The following is a 27,030-nucleotide window of genomic DNA, read 5'->3' on the forward strand; positions in this document are numbered from 1 at the left end:
ACAAGATATTGTGATATCCCAACAAAATAACCATGTTCCAAACATGGAACAAGCTCCAATCTTCACCTGCAACTAACAACGCTATAAGAGGGGCTGAGCAAAGCGGTAACATAGCCAAACAACGGTTTACTAGGACAATGTGGGTTAGAGGCTTGGCTTAACAATATGGGAGGCATGATAAGCAAGTGGTAGGTATCGCAGCATAGGCATAGCAATAGAGCGAGCATCTAGCAAGCAAAGATGGAAGTGATTTCGAGGGTATGGTCATCTTGCCTACAAAGTTCTCCAAGAAGACGAAGGCTTGATCCTCGTAAACGTACTCAACGGGTCCTTGAACACGAACTCGTCTCCCATCTCTACCCAAAGCAAGAACACAAACAAGGGGAGACAATCAACCACGTGCAATGCACAAACAACATGATGCAAACATGGTATGACGCGCGGGATGCAATATGTGATGCGTATGCATGATTTGGAAAGGAATGATTGAACCTGGCCTCAACTTGGAAATCCAAGAGTGCCACTGGAAAGAGGAGTTGATTTCGGTCGAAATCGATATAAAGATCACCGGAATCGGATGCACGGTTTGCAAATGTCAAGCAAAACAAATATGGCACCGATCTGCGATTAATAGCACGAAGCCATCTAAATGCATCAAGATAAATAAGCTACAACACTCTAACATAGAAATAAAATACATGGCAGGGATCCACTCAAGATGCTTGACAAAAGATGAATACTGAGCTACGGCTAATTCACTTAATAGCAGGTTCAAACAAGCATGACAAAAGTGCAAACGATATCAGGTTACAGACTTAGTGAAAATAACAACATGGCAGGAATTTATCATCAGGATGCAAAGTTTAGAGCATGAAAACTACATGCTACAGGAACATATCATGGCAAATCAAGGCATGGCATGAAACTACTCAAAGCATACAACAAAAGTCCCTTACTGACCAAAAGCCAAAAGGGATCAGAAAATACAATTGCAACCACGCGAACATAGCAATTATCGTTAACAGATTCAGACTTAGTGAAAAACTGGAGCATGCAAAACAGATATCAAGTAGGCATGTTTACGAGCTCGATGCACTCACCACAAGGCATGGCATGATAAACTAAGCATATACCCAGCAAGTAGACATGGCATAGAAATTAGACATGGCAAGAACAACAACATAGCATGCACGGATCAACGCTAAATTTTTTAAATAATACATTTTTTCTATAAAATTTGAAAAATAATATACGATTTTAAGAAATTACACAAATAATACAGCATCGGCTTCCTGTAAGCCGATTGGAGCCAGTCGGCCAGCGGCTAGCCGAGTAGGGCCCAATCGGCTACCGGTAAGCCGATTAGTGGCTGGGCCACCCGACGCACGAGCAGTCGGCCAGGTTGCCTGCAGTCGGCCAAGGGGAGGCCGATAGGCCGGCCTATCGGCTTCAGGTAAGCCGATAAGTGGCTAGATGGGTGGAGTGCTGCGTGTGATGGATGGATGGCTGCGTGGGCATACGTGGGCTGATTGAAAAAGTATTATATATGTGCGAGTCCATGGGTTAGCCAGGCATACGGGTATTCGGGTACTCGCGTATGCATATGCAGCCGGCCGGTGTACACATATTCGATGTATCATATATACACCACTACACCAGGTCCTGGACCACGTACAACCCGGCCAGGTCATGCGCGTATGCACTGGCTGTAGTGTTGTACCAAGTCATGATCATGTGCTAGTATGCACGTAAGTAGATTTTGTTTTTTTGTTTTTGAGACACGCACGTACGTAGTTTTGTCATGCATCTGCACGTGCATGCATGGGCCATGCAATACTGGGGTCAATCAGCCCACCTACGCCCTAGCAGCACCCCATCCATCCAGCCACCGATAGGCCGGCCTATCGGCCTCCCCTTGGCCGACTACAGGCAACCTGGCCGACTAGCCGTGCGTCGGGTGGCTCAGCCACTAATCGGCCTACCGGGGCCGATTAGGCCCTACTCGGCTAGCCGCTGGCCGACTGGCTCCAATCGGCTTACAGGAAGCCGACGCTGTATTATTTGTGTAATTTCTTAAAATCGTATATTATTTTTCAAATTTTATAGAAAAAATGTATTATTTAAAAAAAAATAGCCGGATCAACAACAATAAGCTCGGCAAAATTGCTAAATATGTTAACAATCTGCGAGGAACATTTTATAGCAAAAGTAGAGCTCGATTGACTCAAGCTAGGGTGCTCCATAAATGCAAACAAAGACATGGATGGATAGAACACCACAATATCTACAAAACATCCTTACTGATCATGCTTAAAAGAGGCATAGATCTTTCGGTAGCAACATGAACACATGGCATAAAAATAATGACAGGGCAGAGACTTAGAATATTTCTAAGTCCCTGAAATCAGCAACGATAAGTAAGCTACTTTGCATGCTTATGCTAGCCACCACAAAGATCACAAAAATACATGACATACACCCCTGTAAAGATGTCATGGCATACTACAAAACACATGTAAAGCTCAGGATCATAGCATGCACACATTAATCATGGCAAAAATGACAAATGAGCAAATGTTGAAACAGATCTGAAACTAACATCACATAGCCCTCTTCCAACAGCATTTAGGGCATCAAGATGAACTCAAATGAAAATGATGCAATGAGATGAAATGGAGTACTCTTCGAGACGAACATTTCGATATGCTACACGCATGAATCGGAGCAACAATGATGAAGTTATGATGCAATGAAAAAATACATAAAATTACCGGGATCTGGGGACTTAGAAGAATTTCGACCTCTCGGGGAAAATCAACCCGGGACGAGGAGAAGCGGGACGGCGCGGATCCGGATCGGGCGCGGCGCGTTTGGTTCAGGGAGTGGTGGATCTGATCCAGTCCTCGGATCGGATCTGGCCGGAGCTCCGACGAGGGCGAGCTCGAACTCCGGCGACAAGGCGGCGCCGGCGATGAAGATCCAGCGAGCTGGGGCGCGGTGCCGTGGCGGCGGCCGGTGGAGGAGGGCGGTAGAGAAGCGGCGAGCTAGGCGGGGCGGGGCGGCTGCGCCGGCGAAGGGCGGCGCCGGCGGGAAGGGGCGGTGGCGCCGGACGGCGGCCGTGGCCGGCGAAGGCGACGGAGGGCAGCGCGGACGCGGCGGGCGCGTATGGCGGCGCTCGGCAGCGCGGGAGGCGAGGCGCGCTCGGGCCCGGCGCGGCCGAGGGCGGGCCAGCCGTGGGCTGCGGCGGGCCGCGGCGGTGGGACGGCGGAGGAGGCAACGTGGCGGCACGGGATTCGCTGCGGCGGACGGTTGGACGTGTCCGGCCGCCGGGCGGACATGTCCGGCGGCGCGGGGAGGGATCTGCTATGGTTTCGTCCGCGAAAATGGACGGGAAGGGCATATTTATAGGTAGAGGGAGCTAGGAGAGTTCAAATGAGGTGCGGTTTTCGGCCACGCGATCGTGATCGAACGACCTAGATGATGGAGGAGGTTTAGGTGGATTTTGGGCCACTTTGGAGGGGTGTTGGGCTGCAACACACACGAGGCCTTTTTGGTCCCTCGGTTAACCGTTGGAGTATCAAACGAAGTCCAAATGACACGAAACTTGACAGGCGGTCTACCGGTAGTAAACCAAGGCCGCTTGGCAAGTCTCCTCCAATCCGAGAACGTTTAACACCCGCACACGAAAAGAGGTAGAAAGAGACATCGAGTGACATAGGAGCGCCGGAATGCAAAACGGACAACGAGGAAAATGCTCGAATGCATGAGACAAACACGTATGCAAATGAAATGCACATGATGACATAATATGAGATGCATGACATGGAAGCAATGACAAGGCAATAACAACGAATACTAAAAGACACCTGGCACATCGGTCTGGGGGCATTACACCCAATTATATACCAGAACAATGCCCACATGCAGAGAACAACTCCAAGCACGTCCTAGTCGTCGGCCGGTGGGCTCCGGCAAGGAGCCCTTCCGAGCAAGAGCTGCAAAGCAAAGGGAGAGAGAAAGGCCAATGCATGCGGCGCCCGACGTTCAGCATAAAACATCAAATTTATAGGAAAACGCAACCACCTTAAGGAAAAGATCAAACAACTCACGCTGCATCCCTACTCATGACAATCCAATCAGGAAACCACGTCACACTGGGTCCGGCGGACACGTCGTTGGCCACCCGGCCTCTTGCTGTCGCAACCCCTGGCCGTTGCAGCCCCTAGTCAGACATCCCAGTGCAACTACCTAGAACAAACCATCTCGAGCAAGGCACAACCGGACCGGGGAAAAGGACGCTGATAGCCTGGACCGAGCTCCCCCGGCACACGCAGAGCAACGCCCAAGATAGTGCATGCAGACACGACCAAAACCCACCACATGACGGTGGCCCCAGTCCTCGCATGCCCGGTCCTAGCCGAGGCAAAGGACAATGACAGGAGGAACGCTCAGGGCAACACACGAGAAGGCCTACGCTGGCGCGACCGAAAACACCCCATGATGGTGGCCCGACCATGCCCACGGTCAACCCACCATGGACCCCGAGGCAAGCCGCCCGGGTGCGCATTGTTCAGGTAGTTCAGACGACACTGAGAGCCCTAGGGAGCCATTCACGGGAGGCTAGCGCTAAACTGGTCGCTTGTCCATGAAAAAACGATGCAACTTTGGACATAACTAAAGATGAAATTTCAACTTTGAGGACTTCCAGCAAGTTAGCCTTGTCCATGGGATCATAAAAAATTGACAAGGTGTTGGCTAACAGTTTGACGGTGGAGCTCCCGTTTCTGGTGGGAAATCACCAGAGTGCGTTCATCAGAGGGCGCTTGATCCATGATAATTTCATGCTTGTGCAGTGTACAGCAAGAAAGTTAAGAGCACTCAAGGAACCCACAATGATGATGAAACTGGATATCACTAAAGCATTCGACTCCGTTCAATGGCCCTTTCTTTTGGAGGTACTTCGAGCAATGGGGTTCGGTGACAAGTCGAGAGAATGGATGTGTGGCTTATTGTCGACTTCATCAACACAGATTATGGTAAACGGCGTCCCAGGCAAGCCCATCTTGAATTGCGTGGGCCTCAGACAAGGCGATCCTATATCGCCAATGCTCTTTATACTAGTAGTGGAGCCGCTTCATAAGCCGTTTGGAATTGCTGCCTCGCACGGCATTCTGGCCCCTCTGTCAGGTACGGGCATTACCCAGCGATTGTCCATGTTTGCGGACGATGTGATGATTTTCTTGAAGCCTTGAGACAATGATCTTAGTTCTTGCGATGCACTCTTGTGGTTGTTCGGCAATAGCTCCAGACTATGCGCCAATTTAGCCAAGAGTGCAGCCTTTCCTATCCGCTGCAGCCTGGAAATCATGCAGAGAGTTGGGGATATCATGGGCTGTCCAGTGGGAACGTTCCCGTGCAAATATCTTGGGTTACCTCTCACCTTTCGGAAGCAAACAACAACCCAACTGCGAGGGCTTGTGGATCAGTTGGCCGGGTGCTTACCATGATGGAAAGTGGTGAACATGCCAAAGAGTGGAAGACTACTGCTAATTCAGTCTGTATTGTGTGCAATACCACTTCATGCAATGATGGCACTAGACATACCCATCAAGACGATCACTCAAACGGAGAAGATTTGCAGAGGGTTCCTTTGGTGCGCCAAAGAGCAAGCAAATGGAGGCAAGTGTATGGTGGCCTGGGATAGGGTGTGCTCGCCGAAGTGGGCTGGGGGCCTGGGCATTCCGAACCTGAGGTTGCTTAACTTGGCCATGCAAGCCCGATGGCCCTGGCTTCAGCGTGTGAACGGATCAAGGCCATGGGCACATCTGGATATTACCGTGCCAAATGAATCGAGGCTGCTCTTCAAGGCTGCGACGAAGACTATTGTAGGCAATGGAAACAACGCATGGTTCTGGGAAGACAGGTGGATTCAGGGGGCAAGGGTGGAAGATATCGCCCCAAATCTGTACATGAAAGTGCCTCATAGTACTCGCTGCACGCGCACGGTTAGCCAAGGCCTGCAGAATGGCGCCTGGGCAGTTGGTGTGGGGCCGGAGCTAAATGTGATCATGCTTCAGGAATATATGGCCCTTTGGGAGCTCCTTGCTGAGATGCAGCTTCAGCCGGAGGAGGAAGATGCCACATTCTGGACTTGGGAGACGAACGGATGCTTCTCCACAAGATTGGCATATGCGGCGAGGTTCTGGAGCAGGGAGGTCGTCCCCACTGTGGCATTCACCTGGAAGTCCAAGGCACCACTATGTTGCCGTTTCTTTGCGTGGACGGCTCTGCAAAACAGATGTTGGACATCCGATAGGCTAGCGCGTCGTGGACTGGAGCACCAAGAAGCATGCCCGGTTTGTGACCAAGAGGAAGAGGCCATCAACCACCTGCTCATTGGGTGTGTTTTCGCGAGACAAGTCTGGATGGGACTTTGCCTAGCTACGAATCGACCGGAGTGGATAACGAACGCGGATACAACGCTCGAGGAGTGGTGCAACACAAGGACGGACATGAGGTTGGGCGCCAAGGACACTCGAGCTTTGTTGATCCTTGGTATGTGGGAACTATGGAAGCACCGAAATGTCATAGTCTTCGATGGTGCCACACCTTCGAGCTCGCATGTGCTGCGTAGGATAGTTCTTGAGGGTAGAAATCTGGAAAAGAGTGAAATTTTTTGAAGGGGATGTTGAGCCAATCTTTTTGGCGGTGGAAAGGTGGGCGAGTGAGATGAGTTAGTCCTAGGTTTGTAGTCCTTGTGTGGGTGGAGTTGAGGTTATGTAACATGTAATTTCCAACGTGGAGGGGCTCTATACCCTATCCTCTTCTTCAATATATATAATACGCACTCTTGCATATTCAAGAGAAATTTCAACTTTTGACTACGCACACCCTCTTTTAAAGAATATATAGCGTTCAGAACATGGCATGATTCAAACGTGAGCCCAACTTTGACTGTTTCATTTTACATGTTAGATCAAAAATCATAATTTCCAGTATTATTTAGAACCTTATGGTACCATTCTCTCCTGATTTTTTGTAAAGACGACTTCTGATATGGTCCTAATCACATGTAGAAGCTTTACTGTTTGCTTCAAGTTTTAGTTAAGTTTAAACAACCCACCACTTTATTAAACTTAAACCACCCATCACTTACAGAGGTCTTACAGTTTAGCACTCATGGATCCTGATTCATCATGAGCACTCAGAACACAGTTATGCATATATCACCTATGTGAGAAAGTGTCAAGTCTCAAGTGTGCAGTCAAAAAACTAGCCAATCTAGTAAGCTCGTGAGAAACCTTATTTGCTTCTCTATTACAATGTTGAAACCCAGAAATATTAAAATCACAAGCAATAAATACCAACCATCCTCTATTATTCATGGCATCAATGACCTCCAAATTATATCAGAATTGATGAAAGTCGATTACATCCCGTCCGTTGCGTCAAGGATAGACCGAATCTAAGCAGCAGAGCTTCCGTCGTGAGAACGGACGCACACCAGTTGATTCTCCAAAGGCCTCCTGCAATGAATTTTTCTTTATCGCCCCTCAGGACCGCTCCAACCGTACCCTTAAGAAAATCATGATAAAAAAAAACATCAACATTAACCTTCACAAAGGCCATTGGGGAACGAATCCAACCACCCCTCCCCCCTAGCTTTATGGCACCGAAACAACAATTGTTTCATAGTATCTTCTAGGCAAGAGGAACAAGATGGACAAAAGGGCGAAACTTTCATGTGTCAATTGGCAAGTATAACACTACACGGTAGTGTCATCCAACGTCAGGCAGATAAAAAAATTAACCTTTGCCAGACAAGATAATTTCTAAATAGTACGCCAAATGGGATTAACTCAGTTTCTCTTTACTGATGGAAACGATTGTACTTCCTCCGTCCGGAATTAGTTAACGCTCAAACGGGTGTATTTAGCACTGAAATACATCTAGATACATCCTTTTGAGTGTCATCTAATTTCGGACAGAGGTAGCAGATATAAATCACCTAATGGTTGCTATACACCACCTGTTGTATGCTAGACAGCATATTGGTACCCAGTAAATATCCTAATAGCAAACCAACATTTGCCAACTGGTTAGGAGCACAAATTGCAGTATATCTACCATGAATCTGTTACTCTATTTGTACTTTTTAGTGAAAATTGATATCATTGTGATATGTTAAGCGCTTAACCTTTGCTCAATTGATTTTTGTAAAGCCTGGCTTTGACAGATAACTGGTGGATTAATTTTACTCTCTAAGCTATTCATTACAGCTATTACTGTATGCCTTATATATTCATACTGCATGTACACATGAGAAATATTTCTTCTCAGATTTTTCTTTTGTCCTCTGTTACATGTGCCGCTTCCTAGTTCTTTTTTTTTGCTATTTGCTTATGTGGGATTTTCGATTGGCCACATAGTTTCTACCTTCTGGCCTCTGCTAAACCAGAGATCTATTTCGTTCCAGGACTTCAGAATCTGATTTCTTATTCAGTTAGTACTACACAAGTTGACTAAAGTATATGATGTTTACAAAACAATTTGACCACACAGAGCAGCTGATTCCATATTTTTCAGGGTATTCTTTAGGCATTTTAGGAAGGCATGGATCAAATACCTAATTCTCATATAATCCTTAGCAACATTCAACCGTAATGGTGTGCAGGCTTACAAATCTTGAACTGATACACGCAAATAGGCTGTAGAGTTTACACATTTTTTGGAGGGGCACATTCACAACATAAGTTGAAGTATGCTAGGAGTACTAATTGGAACATTGTGACAACTAGGAAGAGGAGAAAGAAACTCAGGATTCTCTATGTTCAAGCATGTGGAACATTATTATTGTTTATCTAAAGACATGAGGGAGCATTCTATACCAGTAACACCAATCAAAACCGCACAGGTGAATTGGCACTTGACATTTTCTAACATCTCACAAAATGACTTAAGGCGACAACGATTGTACCAACCATATTCTGTCCTTTTCCCATGGCAGAAAGTGTTGTCCAACTCAGCCTAAACATCAGAACCAATGCAGAGCAACAAGTGACGGGTGCATCATGAACGCTAATGTTAAACATCAAGTTTATAATTGTGCCTTTGATATCACCATAACACTGTTGTCTAAGTACTGCTTTACCTAGGCCCTGATCAACTAGGCTCCCTGCGGATGGGCTTGGAAGGGCCTGTCCTCCAAGTTGGCGGTGGTGCGTTTTGGTTGTAAGACAGTTGGTTTCGTTATGCAATTGGGGAAGTCATCCCTTTCATTGAAAAACTATTGTTTAAGTAGAAACTCCAGTACACCAAACCATTACTGTGCCATTTTCGATTCATCGAACTTATGATTGTTATCAATTCAATATAAAATACCATTTACCCTGTCATATAAATGACCTCCTGATTAAAGCTCCAAGAAAAGATTTATCCAACAAGACAAAAATAAATATGAACGCATTCAAGCCAAATATATAAAATTTATATGCAGATGTATTAGTGAAGCACGGCCTGCCGCCGCGCACAAACCTGCTAGTTACCTTCAAGCCTTGTTTGGCTAATCCCCCCCACCAAGTGAATTGGAGGGGAATTTTGACTGGCAAGGATTTAATCCCCCCAATCCCCTTCATCTCTAGACCCCATCAAACCGAACAGATAATCTGGTGGGTTTGTATACTTTGCCCATCGCACATTAGCATCAAGAATCTCACGTGTTATCTGCCAAAAAATGGAAGCACAGGTATAATAAGCTTCATGCAAAAGATATGACAGAAACTAATGGTCATGGGCTCACAGGAGAGAGGAGGCACCAAGATTACAGAGAAATGCTAATTGTAGAATTAGCAGGTGTACATGTCTGCACTTTCCAAGACTTGGCACACAATTGTAGAATCAGCAGGTGTACATGCAACAAAGATAACAGGTTCGTTTGGGCTAAAAACTCTGCCAGACCATGTATGTATAAATGGAACGAGTTGCTTATAATTAGTTTGACAGCGTCTTATTTAATTACTTGCACATGAATAATTAGGGCAATATTAGACAAAGGAGCTATGTATAAATGACGACAACATAGGGGGGGGGGGGAGATGCCCATAGTCAATAACCAAGTAAACTATTCCAGAATAAATAAAGATGTCTAAAAGAACTCAGCAGGAGCATGTGCATCAACAATCTTACAGAAAATATGATCCTCTAACCAAGATTGGTTAATCCAAAGCCTGAACCTAACTAGATTTTACTAATATAAAATATGAATTATATGTCATAAATTTTTTACCATGGAAAACTTCGTACGAATACAAATAGTATACATTATGTAGCACATACCTCATATTTTGTTAGTCAAAGAAATGGTCAAACTTGCACCAAACAAGGGGGGCAAATAAACCCAGAGGGAGGAAGTATATTAGTACTCCCTCCGTCCGGGAAAAGTTGTCTCCATGGCGTTTTTGCAGAAAACCCCTCCCCAAACTCCCGACACAACCCGCACTCCTCGTCTTCTCCAATCGACACACCCCGCCGCTCCGACACGGGCGCATCGACGCCGGAGCTCCCCTGCTCAGCTTCACCGTGCTGCTCCCCTGCTCTCCCGCACGTCCTCCTCCGCCGCCGGGGATGCCTACGCCACCGCTCCCTCCTGCCTCGCGCAGCTCCCCTGGCCCCCTTGCCTGCCTCCCAAATCTCCCCTCTTTCACCCCCAAAGTTGTTTCTTCTTCCTCCCGCTGCGTCTCCTGCTTGCGCGCTGCGGCGACACCTCCTCCTCGTTGCCCCCGACGCCGGAGGAGGCACGGGGAAAGCAGCAGTGTCTCGCGCTGCGCTTGCGCCACCTCGGGTGTGCGTGGGCCTACGCGCCGGTCGCCGCCTCGGCCGTGCGCCAGTCCGCAAAGGAGGAGGAAGGGGATTCCGTTCGCCGCCAAGGCGTACTGGGTATGCTCCTCGAGTCCCCGCTCTTCAGGCCCCTCCTCACCTCCCTCATCAAGAAGCAGAACAACATGACGCACGTCCTCTCCTCCCTTGTCAGCTTTCATTTTGTTTGAAATTATTTTGGCCAGCAACTCCATGGTTTGCTTCTGTTGATTCTGGCCTTGTTATGTTGGGGGCGAGCAGATGCTGTAGCGCACAGGGATCCCCGACCGGCCCATGTTCTTCCCGGAGTACCCTCTCTCTGTACAAGCAAAAGCAGCTATGAGAAACTTTTCATTCAGTCAAGTTCTACTGATTTTTGGTCTTCTTGAATTTTGTATAGTTGAGATAGATGTTCTACTTCTTTCATTCAGTCAGGCTCTACTGAAACATTTTGCAGAAACAATGTACTGCTGAAACTGAAAAAAGGAACAGAAACATAAATGTTCTGCTGAAACTGAAAAAAGGAACAGAACCACACCTGAATAATTTGTACTCCTCCTTAATTCTTCAATAGATTTAAAAATGTTCAGACTTTGAATGTTCACTGAAATAGTAAATCTTGTCTTTCCTAAAAACTGAATTTGTATATTAAGTCTTTGCTAAAGAGAACTCCGCCTATGTTGTCTCAACATAGCCGGTCCCAAGCCCGGGTTAAGGAGGAGGGTTGTGATAGGCTTGGCGAGCCAACGTAAAAACTCAGCCACTCTTATGGAGATGAAACCCAAAAGATTTTCGTTGGGGCGTAACCCTCTCAGCGACGCGCCACATCGGAACCCGGGTGTGGTGGAAAATGGGCAAGGGCCGGGCCGTCACCCCCCAAGTGGCGCGCCGTATCTTGATCCGGATACGGTGGCAAGTGAGCGAGGATCGGGTCGCCGCATCCTTAGTGGCGCGCTACATCGGCGCCCGGATGTAGTGGAAAATGAGCAAGGGTCTTCGCATTTGACTCGACGAGTGCGAAGGGTAAGGAAGCTAGCCGAGCCTAGGAGGATTCGCTTAGGTAGCTGGAACGTAGGGTCTCTGACAGGGAAGCTTCGGGAGCTAGTTGATGCAGCAGTGAGGAGAGGTGTTGATATCCTTTGCGTCCAAGAAACCAAATGGAGAGGACAGAAGGCGAAGGAGGTGGAGGATACCGGCTTCAAGCTGTGGTACACGGGGACGGCTGCAAACAGAAATGGCGTAGGCATCTTGATCAACAAGAGCCTCAAGTATGGAGTAGTAGACGTCAGGAGACGTGGGGACCGGATTATCCTGGTCAAGCTGGTAGCTGAGGACTTGGTTCTCAATGTTATCAGCGCATATGCCCCGCAAGTAGGCCACAATGAGAACACCAAGAGGGAGTTCTGGGAAGGCTTGGAAGACATGGTTAGGAGTGTACTGATTGGTGAGAAGCTCTTCATAGGAGGAGACCTCAATGGCCACGTGGGTACATCTAACACAGGTTTTGAAGGGGCGCATGGGGGCTTTGGCTATGGCATCAGGAATCAAGAAGGAGAAGATGTCTTAAGCTTTGCTCTAGCCTACAACATGATTGTAGCTAACACCCTCTTTAGAAAGAGAGAATCACATCTGGTGACTTTTAGTAGTGGCCAACACTCTAGCCAGATTGATTTCATCCTCTCGAGAAGAGAAGATAGGCGTGCGTGCCTAGACTGTAAGGTGATACCTGGGGAGAGTGTTGTACCCCAGCATAAGCTGGTGGTTGCTGACTTCCGCTTTCGGATTTGTGTCCAGCGGGATAAGCGTGCCAAGGTCGCTAGAACGAAGTGGTGGAAGCTCAAGGGGGAGGTAGCTCAGGTGTTCAAGGAGAGGGTATTTAAGGAGGGCCCTTGGGAGGAAGGAGGGGATGCGGACAATGTGTGGATGAAGATGGCGACTTGCATTCGTAAGGTGGCCTCGGAGGAGTTTGGAGTGTCCAGGGGAAGGAGAAGCGAAGATAAGGATACCTGGTGGTGGAATGATGATGTCCAGAAGGCGCTTAAAGAGAAGAAAGATTGCTTCAGACGCCTATACCTGGATAGGAGTGCAGACAACATAGAGAAGTACAAGATGGCGAAGAAGGCCGCAAAGCGAGCTGTTGGTGAAGCAAGGGGTCGGGCATATGAGGACCTCTACCAACGGTTAGGCACGAAGGAAGGTGAAAGGGACATCTATAAGATGGCTAAGATCCGGGAGAGGAAGACGAGGGATATTGGCCAAGTCAAATGCATCAAGGACGGAGCAGGCCAACTCTTGATGAAGGACGAAGAGATTAAGCATAGATGGCGGGAGTACTTCGACAAGCTGTTCAATGGGGAGAATGAGAGTTCTACCATTGAACTGAATGACTCCTTTGATGAGACCAGCATGCGTTTTGTGCGGCGCATCCAGGAGTCTGAGGTGAAGGAGGCTTTAAAAAGGATGAAAGGAGGCAAGGCGATGGGCCCTGATTGTATCCCCATTGAGGTGTGGAAAGGTCTCGGGGACATAGCGATAGTATGGCTAACCAAGCTTTTCAACCTCATTTTTCGGGCAAACAAGATGCCAGAAGAATGGAGACGGAGTATATTAGTACCAATCTTCAAGAACAAGGGAGATGTTCAGAGTTGTACTAATTACCGTGGAATTAAGCTGATGAGCCATACAATGAAGCTATGGGAGAGAGTCATTGAGCACCGCTTAAGAAGAATGACAAGTGTGACCAAAAATCAGTTTGGTTTCATGCCTGGGAGGTCGACCATGGAAGCCATTTTCTTGGTACGACAACTTATGGAGAGATATAGGGAGCATAAGAAGGACTTGCATATGGTGTTCATTGACTTGGAGAAGGCCTATGATAAGATACCACGGAATGTCATGTGGTGGGCCTTGGAGAAACACAAAGTCCCAGCAAAGTACATTACCCTCATCAAGGACATGTACAATAATGTTGTGACAAGTGTTCGAACAAGCGATGTCGACACCGATGACTTCCCGATTAAGATAGGACTGCATCAGGGGTCAGCTTTGAGCCCTTATCTTTTTGCATTGGTGATGGATGAGGTCACAAGGGGTATACAAGGAGATATCCCATGGTGTATGCTCTTTGCGGATGATGTGGTGCTAGTTGACGATAGTCGGACGGGGGTAAATAGGAAGTTAGAGTTATGGAGACAAACCTTGGAATCGAAAGGGTTTAGGCTTAGTAGAACTAAAACCGAGTACATGATGTGCGGTTTCAGTACTACTAGCTGTGAGGAGGAGGAGGTTAGCCTTGATGGCCAGGTGGTACCTCGGAAGGACACCTTGCGGTATTTGGGGTCAATGTTGCAGGAGGATGGGGGTATTGATGAAGATGTGAACCATCGAATCAAAGCCGGATGGATGAAGTGGCGCCAAGCTTCTAGCATTCTCTGTGACAAGAGAGTGCCACAAAAGCTAAAAGGCAAGTTCTACAGGACGGCGGTTCGACCCGCAATGTTGTATGGCGCGGAGTGTTGGCCGACTAAAAGGCGACATGTTCAACAGTTAGGTGTGGCGGAGATGCGTATGTTGAGATGGATGTGTGGCCACACGAGGAAGGATCGAGTCCGGAATGATGATATACGAGATAGAGTTGGGGTAGCACCAATTGAGGAGAAGCTTGTCCAACATCGTTTGAGATGGTTTGGGCATATTCAGCGCAGGCCTCCAGAAGCTCCAGTGCATAGCGGACGGCTAAAGCGTGCGGAGAATGTCAAGAGAGGGCGGGGTCGACCGATTTTGACATGGGAGGAGTCCATTAAGAGAGACCTGAAGGATTGGAGTATCGACAAAGAGCTAGCTATGGACAGGGGTGCGTGGAAGCTTGCTATCCATGTGCCAGAGCCATGAGTTGGTTGCGAGATCTTATGGGTTTCACCTCTAGCCTACCCCAACTTGCTTGGGACTAAAGGCTTTGTTGTTGTTGTTGTTGTTGTTGTTGTTGTTGCTAAAGAGAAATAGTAAATCTTATCATAACAAATGCTCATTCAGAAGTGTTCAGAAATCTTCAGTTTTTTATCCTGAAATGTTCAATTTTTTGCTCTCTAAATTGTGTGCCTTTATTGCTCATTCAGTGCTCAGTACAGTATTCAGTTTGAGTAAAATTCAGTTCGTGTGGTGAGTTGAAGAGCATTGCTCCCTGCCTTGCTATGCCTAGTTATGTTAACTACAGTATCATTGTCTACTTTGGGGTCTTTTTGTGGTGAAAGTATGGGTCTTTTTGTATGGTGGCAAGATGACTAGATGGATTCAAATAAATCTAGCTAATTCAAATAATTCCAAGTTAATAAAAATAAATCCAAATATTTATGTGTCAAGTTTGACATCAACTTGACTGAACATCAACTTGACAGATCAAAACCTGACAGAAATTGACAGGTTTTGGAAGAAAATGACAGGTTCTGAACATCAACTTGATTGAATAATATAGTGTCAATTCTGATTGTTAACAGCAGAATAATACAGTTAATAGCAGTGTAATGGAGTGAGAAATCTTACTGTAAATTCAGTTACTGTAGTTACTGAAACTTCACTGTAAACTTCCAGTACACAAAATTCAGTTATCTTTTTAGTAGGGAAATTTCTGTAACAAATTTCAGAAGCTTGTATTTTCACACAGATTGTGCTCTAGCTGATACATCTGCGTGTTCTAGCATTCCCCTGCCAATGCATACCGATATGAAATTTCCTTTTTGTTTAATTTGTTGAGCTATTGCTACTGCTTAATCAAACAATGCATACCAATCTGCTGCTGCTTATGTTTGGGACTTTGGGGTGCTGCATCGATGTGCATCAAACATGATTAAGTTTTTTTGCTGTGATAATCCAAAATGTTTCAGACTGCTAGATTGAGTGTCTAGTGATAATCCAAAATGCTTCAGACTGCATAAAATGCTTCTTTTGCTGTGATAATCCAAAATGCTTCCTTTGAGTACAGTAGCTGTCAAATTTAGCCTATCTTGAGCTTGGGCTTGAGAGCTTCTTTAGCAAGATCACTGAATGCAGTGTACTCTGCTGGAGCTTCTTTAGCCTATCTTGAGCTTGAGCTTGGGAGCTATCTTGAACTTGCGAGTATATTTGTACGTTTGCTCACAATGGTGTATTGAAAATTGCAAGTTATATAGTGTTAGTGTTTTGTAAATTCAGACTAGATTTGAGCAAGATAAACTTTACTGTTATGATTGATAAAGAAAACTTTAGTGTTATTTAGATTCAGAGCAAGTAAAGGAAAATTTAATAAAAGTTAGTCTTGAGGAATCTGGTGGAATCATATTACTTGTTTCCAAAATAAATTGATTGATTGTGCACTGAAAATTGATTGATTGTTTTAGCAAATTTAGATATGTTTATTTGTTGTTAGAAGAATCTTTGACTAGTTACAAGACATATTCCTGATCTGTTATTTTTTTAACTTTGCAAATAATCTATTTCATTCAAACTACAGCTGTGCATCAATGAAGCATATAATCTACTGCAGTTTGATCTACTGCAAATTACCGAATCAATTGACAGCTACTCCTGGTTATCAATTTGATCTTCATTTGCATAAACCTGGTTGGTGCTCGCACTATTTCCTGAAAATAGACCATTATTTACTGAAGATAAACCTGGTTGACCTTCATTTGCATAAACCTGGTTTGTGCTCGCACTATTTACTGAAATAAACCATTATTTACTGAAGATAAACCTGGTTGATCTTCATTTTCATAAACCTGGTTGAGTATTACAGAGCAATTGACAGCAATTTGATCTGATTAGAATTCAGATAGCAAAAGTTAACTGAACTTCTTTATTTGTAACATTTATTCAGAGGACATGATCAATTGTGTTTCAAATTACAGAGCAAGCAAGGTCCGGCACTGGAGATGAAAAAGCAAGGAGCCTTGTACTTCTTTCTTCTCACCGACAGCAGCACGAGCAGGGGACCTCCGGCGACAGCACACGAGCAGGTGACCTCCGGGCGGCAACACGAGCAGGGGACCAGTAGCAACTTGCAGAGGAGCAGGGGAAAGAGCTCGAGCTTGAGGTCCAGGCGCGGCCGGAACTCGCGGTCGAGGCGCTCGACACCCAGGCGCGCGCAGGTCCTGGCCGGCGGCGGCGCAGATCCTGGTGGAGGGAGGGGATATCGGCCGCGCAGGTCTGGCGGCGGCGGCCCAGGTCCTGGGTGGCGGAGGAGCACGTCCTGCGCAGCGGCGGAGCAAGCAATTGGGTGGCCCAGGTCCTGGGCGGCGGAGGACCACGTACTTGGCGGCGGCGGAGCAAGCAATTGGGTGGCCCAGGTCCTGGGCGGCGGAGGACCACGTACTTGGCGGCGGCGGAGCAAGCAATTGGGCGGCGCAGGACCTGGGCGGCGGAGGAGCACGTCCTGGGCGGCGGCGGAGCAAGCAATTGGGCGGCGCAGGACCTGGGCGTCGGAGGAGCAAGCAATTGGGCGGCGCAGGTCCTGGGAGGCGGAGGAGCAAGCCCTGGGCGGCGCCGGCGTAGGTCCCCGACGGCGACTTGCCCTGGCGACGCGCGCGGGCGACGGACAGAGGAAGAAGGAAGGAAACAGCGACCTGTTTGTAATAGATTTTAAGCTACGAGGGCGTTTTTGCAAAATTCACAATACACTAAGCTGTGGACAACTTTTTCCGGACGGAGGGAGTATTTCCTTTTTACGCTACGGCTAGCCCAGTTGTCTAGGAAGCAGTAGGCCGGTAGCCCATCTCAGAAGATAAGACAAGTTTACTTAGTCTTTCCTTTTTATTGCTACAACTAAAATGCAGTCACGATAAAAAAAACAGTGTTTCAACATTCGTGCGCTCATCCGCTCCAGCCCGTCGCCAAGCCTAGGGCAATCGAATTGTTCAAGCTCTCACCATGCCTTTTCTTTTCCATCTATTTTATTCACAACAGAGGATGATATGAGGTCCGGGGAACGGAGGAAGAATTGTGCTGCTGTGGCTTGAGATTTGGTGAAGGAAGTGCTTGGATCAATTGCTCCTGATGTGCCAGACTCAAAAGGACTTGGGATTTAAATCTTCTGTGGCCAGCTACTTGACAGTGCTAAAGTATTATAGTTTGTAGATTATCTAGTTTCTTCTCTCTCTTTTTATGATAAATCTAGTTTCTTCTCTTTGTGAATTGCTTTTCTTATTTATCAATATATAAGTCAAGTGTCATAGCCATTTGTGATGTATATTTAGTTGACTTGCGTATTTTGAGTTATAATTCCGCGCTCAACGATGTTTCTCTTTTATTCCAAACTTCATCTAGGCTTTAATTTTCTTTCCATGGATGGTGAGCCTTCACCAGTTCGACCCCCTATGTCGGAATCCTGGCTCCATCCCTGGCTCTAACTCTAATTATTATTTCTATTTTCCAACATCTCCACCTGTATATATATATATATTCCCTCCATCCCAAAATAAGTGTCGTGGTTTTAGTTCATTTTAGTTCAAATTTGAACCAAAACCATGACACTTATTTTTGGACGGAGGGAATATAACTTAATAAAAGAATACCCGTCCAATATAATACATAAGAATATGGTTCATGTGATTCAGAACCGCTAAATTCTTCGTCTATATCATGTGCTTAAAGGAAGACAAGCCATAACACTGAAACTGCCAAACTGGGAAGTGGAATAAAAATATATAAGTAGTGTGTGTGCTGAAACTAAAATATAGTAACTCCTATAGTCCTATTCACATAAGCATCATCCCTAGCCTACCCCACCTTGCGTGGGACAAAAGGCTTTCCTGTTGTTGTAAGCATCATCGGAAGTTTGCTACCTGCTACAATTGCAGTATACCTAAATGGCCTCATCAAGCTACCTGTAGAACTGGTAGTGTATCCTACTACTCCCTTCCGATTTGTTAGTCTCATCTCAAACTTTTTTATTTTCTGATTTGTCAGGCTTATTGCTTTGGAAATGGTCAAACATTAGCTAAGGCTATATTAATTAATTTCAAATTTTGCTTCTCAATGTGGAAATGGAATCAACCAATACATGAAGGGGAGAAAGTGGTTATGCATGTAGTATTAAGAATTTTTTTACCGGGCTTACCCCCTTCCCATTACAAGAAGGAAATACAACTGTTCCAGAAACATTCAGGAGGAGAGGAAAGAGAAGTAGCGAGTCCAACGCACTGCCAGGAAACCCACCACACTCGCTCGCCATCGAAACGAGTACTATGGTGCGAAAACCTGACAGCACCAGGCCCGTACATGCACATGTGCAAGCGGAGCCGCTGCACAGGGCCCCCAAAAATCTGGGGCCCCCAATTTTGTATAAGTACTGCATATATCAGTACTCATCAGGCGATTATAGCCTAAGGAAATCAGGGGATTAAAGACTGAAACATTAAACTGCAAAGAGGAAAAAAAAAGGCTGCCAACATCTCATATAGTAGATGCTAATGTTGATGGTAATGTTGACAACATTTATGTTGAGAATAAATGCGATAGACTTGTAGCTCAATGTTCTGAGAATTTTCTTTTGGTATGATTTAGTTCTTTGAGAAATTCGTACTATTAATAAAAAATATTTTTAATGGCCTAATTGATATTCTTATACATGGGTCCTAAATTGTGACTTCGCTCTGGGCCCCGAATTGCTGGGGTACGGCCCTGGACAGCACCAAAAGTATCTAGCCCTATCACATGCCCAGCAAATAGCGGAAATGTAGTATTAAGATGGTGTCAACTAGTGGTCAATTAGGTTCTCCTTGGTTGCTGGGCTTTCGTAGATGGGGCTAATAAACTGGAAGGCAGTATTTTGTTGCCACGATCTGGCTAGTGGTGTCCCGATGCTATGGAGGTGTGTTGAGTGAAGCACCTCTATGCACATGTCCAAGAAGGTCCTACCGGCCACAGCATGCATGAGGTGCCATGCTCTGCCCACCCAGGAAGGAGGTACTGCCCACGGGTTTCTAAACATTGAGGCAGGACCTACCGATAGCCCTTAACGATACTATTTTATTCAGTGAGGTGTGTAGTGTGAAACAGACAATGTTTTGCGATGGTACTCAGTAAGTTAATTTTAGTGTGCTGGGGCAAATGCCACAGAAGTATAGTATGATGAAACCAGTTTTGCCTTGTTCACAGCAGGTGTTTTATCCCCAGCTTGACAAATGATACTATTACCTGATGAGAAGTGCATGAGCCGGTCGCCTCATTTGAATCAATGGTCTGCCGCTTCTGTTGGTAAGCATTAGGATAGCTGTTCGCTTTCTGCGGGGACAGCTGCAAAATAAACCTATAGTTAATCCTGTTTATGCAAAAAGAGGGCAAAATGGAAATAACAGCAACAGGTTGTACCAGTCGCTGCCGTTTCTGTTGGGAAATATTACTGTGCTTGTTCGAGTTTTGAAGGGGCAGCTGCACCACAACCTTATGGTTAATCATATTGTGCGAGAGAGGGAAAAATGGATATAGTATCAACAGGACAAAAGTGTCACAGCATATACCTGAAGCGAAAAATGTCCATGAAAACGGGCATTTTGCAAGCCAACCTGAGCTAGATCTAATGCGCAGTAGAGGTGAAAACCATTAGATTCAGGATGAGCAACTAATCACTGATCTAGATATAAAGCATGGTGTCATAACCAAAGTATGAACCACAACTCAGGGCAAAATTAGTAGATGGCTGACAACAGATTGATCATAGGGCATCCTTGGTTTGCAGCCGAAAATTGTCTTGCCAATGTTTTGGCAAGCCAACATTTGGGAATGTCCAAACTTCACAGAGATTGGCAACTATCATCGAGATTGGCAAAACAAGGTAGACAACTACTCCCTCCGTCCCATAATATAAGAACGTTTTTGACACTACACTAGTGTCAAAAACGCTCTTATATTATGGGACGGAGGGAGTAATTGATAGCAAATACTTTGTCTTTGCCCACATGTTGGCAAGCTAAATTTTGGCATCAAACCAAGCATGTTCATACTGATTTAAGTAAGATATCATTTTAGACCATCACATTTTAAGCAATTTGAAGAATGTCAGTACAAAGAAAGTCTATCATTATTTAAGCCTTAAGTATTACTGTCGGAAGATGCCCTTAAGTGAAGGAAAACAGCCTAATCCATACAGATTACCATTGCATCCAGTGATCTAGCATGGGCTAAACGAAATGAGAACCATACAGAACTGAAACTAAATGTACCCAAACCACATCTGTTGACACACAAATAGTCCTAAAAATGACACAATAAGATTCTTAAGTTTCATATCATAAAATAAAATAAAAAATATTCATAGTTACCTGATTCATTATTCAGATATTTGTTCAGCGCACAAGGAATGTAGGTGGGATTACGATTACGATCTGATGATCTCTTGGCATTAAATGGCACTGGCTCTCCCACTCTCTTGGTCCTCATGTCAACAGTGAGAATCCATGCATCATGGTCCCGATGATTTTTCTTGGACATGAGACAAACAATGCCATCACCACACGCGGTTGGGTAACATGTTTTCAGGGTTTTCAATGGCAATTTTGCAGCACCATGGCAGCCGGAATCTGATGAGGCAAGGACACATTTCCAAGTTCATCTAGATGAACCACACTGTCCTTGCACCAATAGTCCCAAAAGACCTCCCTAGACCATGTAATGAGCCTCCAACCAACAAACTCCTGTACTTCCTTCTCCTCAGTTGGATCAACCGCATCAAAATCAAATAATAGATCCTTGGTTGAGGCATCGGGAATGCTGGTTTTGATAGCATATAGATCTTCCAACTCGACACACCTGATTATCAAACCATCGGGGCAGGTGACATCGCGAATGGGGCGTGCCGGCAATCTGTTGTAGTTTACTCGGTTATTGGGCAGAAGCTTGGGCAGTGGAACAAACCACGTTTTCACAAGTTCAGATAGCACATCGCAAAACAAAATACCCTTCCAGAGATCAACAAAGCCCAGCACCCCGCCTTGTAAAGCAATCACCTTGCTGGGGGAAACTGTTGCCCCTTTCTTGGTCAGCCAAGGAGGAAGATCCGGGAACAAGAGCTCCGTGGTCCAGGCACGCTGCTTGGATCTGAAGATATGGAGTTTGTACTGCAATATATCCCTTGTGAAAGCTGCCAAGACGAAGTCTGTGCCGCCGCCGTCAGGCAAGACGCCGATAAGGCATGGTTTGGTTGTCTCTCTATGTAGGTACCTGCTGATGTCGGGAAGCGCGTCAAGCGATGGCGGACGCCCGTTCCGCCCGGCCCTGTAGATGAAGTGCTCTGGCAACCAGGAAGTGGACAGGTGGAAGCTGAGGAGAGCAAGGTTCTCCGCCGAGCAAACGATCTTGGGCTCAGTGATGAAGGGGCTGGTCGGGAGGTCGAGGCAGCGGACGTAGAAGCGCGAGAGGCACGGGAGATCGGAGATAACGAAAGTCACGCGGATGGTTCCTGTCGCCTCCGAGAAGGCTTGCGCGGTGGTGTCGTTGTCGTCCACGTCCACGAAGCCATACCCACATGAGTCCAGGAGGACGCAGTCGGGACGGCTGGGGACGGAGGAGAGGGCCGGTGAACTGGTTCCCGCACGGCCGGACACGCCCGGAGGAGTGGGCCGGACGGCCGAAGAAGGAGCGGCGGCTGGATCCGGACAGCGTGTCTGGCACGGTGGTAGGGGGTGGGACTTGGGGATTATGGTTACCGGAGGAGTGGGCCGGCTAAGCTCGGAAGGAGAGCGGCGGCTGGATATGGACATCGCGGCCGACATGATCGAGGGTTAGGGTTCTTCCCGGAGGAGATCAACCGGAACGTTGTTGGCCTTTGGATCGATTCAGAGAACAGGTTGGGCACCTCCGCCGGACCCTGCGAACCGTCAAACTTGCTTCGCACCTCATAATTTCGAGTTTGTACAGTATAAGGGTCTATTTGGTTTCAAATAAATCACCAACTTATAAGTCGAAAAGTGAAAAAAAAAATATTTTGCCAAACAGACCCAACTTATATGTCAGCCCAACTTATAAGTCATAAGTTGCCTCACCTCAACTTAAAACTTATAAGTCACCTCCTTTTGCGTGGGTTCCATCACCTTTACATAAAAAAACAAAGTGAAAATGTGTGATCAGGTGACTTATAAGTCAGGTGACAACCAAATAGGCGTGACTTATAAGTCACTGGTTTTAAGTCACCTGACTTATAAGCCTGTTTGGTTTCAAATAAGTCACCAACTTTAAAAGTGCAAAAAGTGACTTATTTTACCAAACAGACCCAACTTATAAGTCATCCCAACTTATAAGTCATAAGTTGCTCCACTCCAACTTAAAACTTATAAGTCATCCCTTTTGTGTGGGTCCCACCACCTTTACATAAAAAACAAAGTGGAAAGGTGTGGTCAGGTGACTTATAAGTCAGATGACAACGAAACAGACGTGACTTATAAGTCACTGGGTTTAAATCACCGCGTTGTATGTCACTTGATAAAACGGGTGTTGATGTGAAGGCCAGGGATTCTTGGGACTCGTATTTTTTCTAACATAGCACGATGTCATCTTGAGAAATTCAGGATAAATATGAGCACCCTGATTTGAACTTTGGTGGGTTGGAGATATCACTGTTCCACCACAGGTTGGTTTTATGTATTTCTCTTTCTTAGTTGTGTTTCTTTGTGCAAAGGCTAGCGTTTTGTTGTCTTTTCAGTTTTGTCAGAGAATAAGATGTCTACATGGCTTGTACTATGATTTTTGTGATTTATAAATGAAACACGTACTACCAATTTGCCATGCAAAAAGAAGTTCTCCTTCGAAAAACTTGGAGCCCTCAAAAGAGGCAACTAGGGCTTGAGGGTGGATCCTATGACGACGCACATCAATCTTCTTCGGCGGGGCGACGACGAGACTGGTCGGAGGATGGTGACGTCCACTGATAAAGGCAAGGAATAAGGGCCTTTGTCGTCGAGGGCAGCTAGGGCAAAGTTAGTGGAGGCCCTGGGAAAACTCGAGATCTCAAAAGAGGAGGTCACACCACTGGTTCTTGATGATCGTGAGGAGGAAGTGGGGAGAAGTGGATGCTGGCTGGAAAAGTCCTTCACCGAAATATCTTCCACATCCAAACCATCTCCAGCGCACTTCATCTGGCATGGGGTAACCCTAAAGGGTTGCTCTTCAGATCGGTTGGGGAAAATATGTGTGTAGATGAGTTTGCTTCGCTGAGGGTAGTGTGTGGGAAGGAGCTCATTGGCATGTGAGTATAGAGCAAGAGTCACAATTGATACGGATAAACCCTTGAGGACATGGATCTTGATTGAATCAAAGAGGCGACAGTGCATGGACCCGTACGACTTACAATATGAAAATGTCCCTCATTTTTGTTTCTCGTGTGGGCACACGATTAGGCCATTAAGATCTTTATTGCCCAATGTCGGGTGTTAGAGATGAACATGGCGACCTGCCATATGGGAAGGGATCACAGGCTCCTGAGGAGTGGAGCAAGACGACCTCAAGTGAGAGTTCGGCGAGAGAGCACTATGGCACACAAAATAATAAAGTTGAAACTCGCAATTCCACTTCAGCGGCTAACGGAGGAACTGAGGTAAAAGGTTAAACAAGAGCTAATCAAAACAAAAGAAAGGGAGGACTTTGATGTCTACTACACAACTTGTTCTTGTAGACCGCCTCCAAGTGCAGAGTTTTGTAGGACAGTAGCAATTTCCCCTCAAGTGGATGATCTAAGGTTTATCAAAACTGTGGGAGGCATAGGATGAAGATGGTCTCTCTCAAACAACCCTACACCCAAATAACAGAAAGTCTCTTGTGTCCCCAACACACTAAATACAATGGTAATTTGTATAGGTGCACTAGTTCAGCGAAGAGATGGTGATAAAAGTGTAGTAATGATAGTAGATATTGATTTTTGTAATAGAAACAATAAAAACGACAAGGTAGCAAGTAACACAAGTGAGCACAAACGGTTTTGCAATGCTTGAAAATGAGGCCTAAGGTCCATACTTTCGCTAGTGCAATCTCTCAACAATGCTAATATAATTGGATCATATAACCATCATGTCGTGGGTTTAACATGGCAAATGCCCTAGTGAAAGGACTTAGGTGTGGAGCCATCGCAACTAGGTTAGCTTAAAGGGGTTAATCGGGACAAAGGACACAGAGAGTTTATACTGGTTCGGCCCCTCGCAATGAGGTAAAGGCTTACTCCAGTTTGGGGTTGTATTTCTTGGGTTTCGATTACCAGGGAGCGAATACGCTTGACCTAGTTTTCGACTTGTTGTTTCTTGAGTTAACCCGCTGCCGGGTCACCCCTTTATATACATAGGTTGATGTCCGACGGCTTACAGAGTCCCGGACGGCTCATACACAATGTGTACGACTCGGTGACTAACTAACCTTGCCTTACAATACAAGTTACACATATGGCAGTTCATCCTCTTGGGCCTCAAGTCGCCTTTGGGTCTTGGGCCGTCAATAGGCTTGCTTCATGACCCGCTATCTTCCTCTTTAAGTCGCCAGTGGTATGACCCGGCCCCTCCTGGGCGGGTCATACCCGGTAGTTATATCCCCAACATTAGGCCCCAGGTTGATTTGAACTTGTTCACATCAATCTTCAGTGCTTGACGTAGTAGAATCTCGCATTATCAATTTTCATGAACTTGATATAACCCGCCATGACGTCAGCTTACCGAATCTTGTTAACCCGCCATGGTGTCATCTTGCATTAACTTCACACGAAGCCCAGAACATCTCAACAGGTCTTTATCTATAATGGACTTTCCGAAATTCGAGGCGCTCGTGCAGCCACATAATCACTTTTTGGCCTCCTCGATTCCCATGCATGCATGTTATCCCTCTCCTTATAAATAGGGACAAGGGTCCTTTTCATTTTCCCCCCTTGTCTCCTCATTTTCGTCTTCCTCCTCACGACTCCTCTGTAGAGCTCCGCCGCCGCCGACCTCCGTCCGCTGCACCAACTCAGGCCGCTGCATCAACCTGACTGGACCATAGAACGTTGGCGCGCCACCGCTGTCCACCAGCATCCGTAAGTGCTCATCTTCCCATGCCTCAGATCTGCACTAGGGTTTGTTTAGTTCGTCGGTGTTCTTGTCGTTCTTTGTCATTCCTCCGTAGCACGCTCATTTTAATCTGAAAATAGCATTGAAGGCACGCGGAAGTTGTTTGACACCCCCTCTCAATCATAGGAATCGTCTTTCTTATACAGAAAAATCCTCAAGCAAACAAGTTCCTCCACTGTCACAGCCTTTAGGTTTAGACTTTCTTTTCTTTTTTGAACTGCGGCAGATCCAGAACCACATAACCAATCTGCAAAATATGTTTGTCCATCTTAGCAAAATTTTCACTGATAGATCTGAAGTACCATAACTGCCATGGCGGCTTATACCATAAACCGTGACTCGCCATATAACATTAGGCCCCATTGAGCCGCCAGTATGTGCTTCATGACTTATACAACCTGGCAATATTTTCTCCTTTCACAATGTCAAAAGCAAAATCCGTCACCTCAGGTTTAGAATTTACTTCAGTTTCCGAACTACTGTAGATCCATATCCATTAGCCCTTCACGGCAGTTTAAACAATAATTTGTAACTCGCCAGGCGCCTGCCGGCTTAACTCCAAACTGCTTTTTAAATCACCAACTCAATGTTGATATAACCTAGCTATACCTTACCGGTTTAATCACATTCTAAATCGTCTTTTTTAGGCCATGCACCCCAATCATGACTAAGACAGTTACATCATGCGACTGGGTCCCTTCTATCTCATAGAAGAAATGCTTCACGAATATGTCAAAATCGGCTTCTTGCCAGCAAAAAATGTCATTCACTGGCGTGTTCCAAACTCGGATGAAATCAGACCTTGATGGCCCACAAGTATATGGGATCAATTGTAGCTCTTTTCAATAAGTAAGAGTGTCGAACCCAACGAGGAGCAGAAGGAAATTACAAGTGGTTTTCAGCAAGGTAATGTCTGCAAGTGCTAAAATTATAAGTAGCAGAGTAGTTTGATAGCAAGATAATTTGTAACGAGCAAGTAACGATAGTAGTAACAAAAGTGCAGCAAGGTAGCTGTAACGCCCCGAGACCGATGTGCCATGTGTCTTCCAGTTATTCGCTGTTGTTGCCTTGTCATTCGCTTGTGTGTTGCATCTTGCCATGTCATCATGTGCATTGCATCATCATG

At 46.0% G+C, this 27,030-nt stretch overlaps 1 protein-coding gene across 12 annotated transcripts; it reads right to left on the minus strand.

Annotated features, from left to right (window-relative positions):
• Nucleotides 1-7,282: 7,282 nt before the first annotated feature.
• On the minus strand, nucleotides 7,283-22,700 carry LOC123147691 (uncharacterized). Of its 12 annotated transcripts, none has more exons than XR_006473391.1 (7): nucleotides 21,147-22,700; nucleotides 20,346-20,401; nucleotides 20,197-20,256; nucleotides 20,023-20,121; nucleotides 10,336-11,173; nucleotides 9,546-9,723; nucleotides 7,283-7,526 (listed from the first exon to the last, which is right to left on the minus strand). XR_006473391.1 is itself a non-coding variant. In XM_044566962.1 (5 exons), exons 1-5 carry the CDS (start codon nucleotides 21,313-21,315, stop codon nucleotides 9,613-9,615), a joined length of 495 nt encoding a protein of 164 aa, XP_044422897.1. In that variant the 5' UTR covers nucleotides 21,316-22,699; the 3' UTR covers nucleotides 7,283-9,612. The 12 variants fall into 12 exon arrangements, 1 of the variants encoding a protein (XP_044422897.1); XR_006473386.1 differs by having other exon boundaries at nucleotides 7,283-7,575; XR_006473389.1 differs by having other exon boundaries at nucleotides 7,283-7,575; nucleotides 9,535-9,723.
• Between the last annotated feature and the right edge of the window lie 4,330 nt (nucleotides 22,701-27,030).

The sequence above is a fragment of the Triticum aestivum genome, chromosome 7A (genome assembly GCF_018294505.1).
Source record: "Triticum aestivum cultivar Chinese Spring chromosome 7A, IWGSC CS RefSeq v2.1, whole genome shotgun sequence".
In the NCBI taxonomy this organism is placed as follows: domain Eukaryota; kingdom Viridiplantae; phylum Streptophyta; class Magnoliopsida; order Poales; family Poaceae; genus Triticum; species Triticum aestivum.

Coding starts and splice junctions, on each gene's coding strand:
- LOC123147691 (XM_044566962.1), bottom strand. CDS start 21,315: ATGTCCAAGAAAAATCATCGGGACCATGATGCATGGATTCTCACTGTT. Junction 20,257..20,345: donor ATGGACATTTTTCGCTTCAG/GTATATGCTGTG, acceptor GTTGTGGTGCAG/CTGCCCCTTCAAAACTCGAA. Junction 9,724..20,022: donor GCTCATGCACTTCTCATCAG/GTAATAGTATCA, acceptor ATTTTTTGGCAG/ATAACACGTGAGATTCTTGA.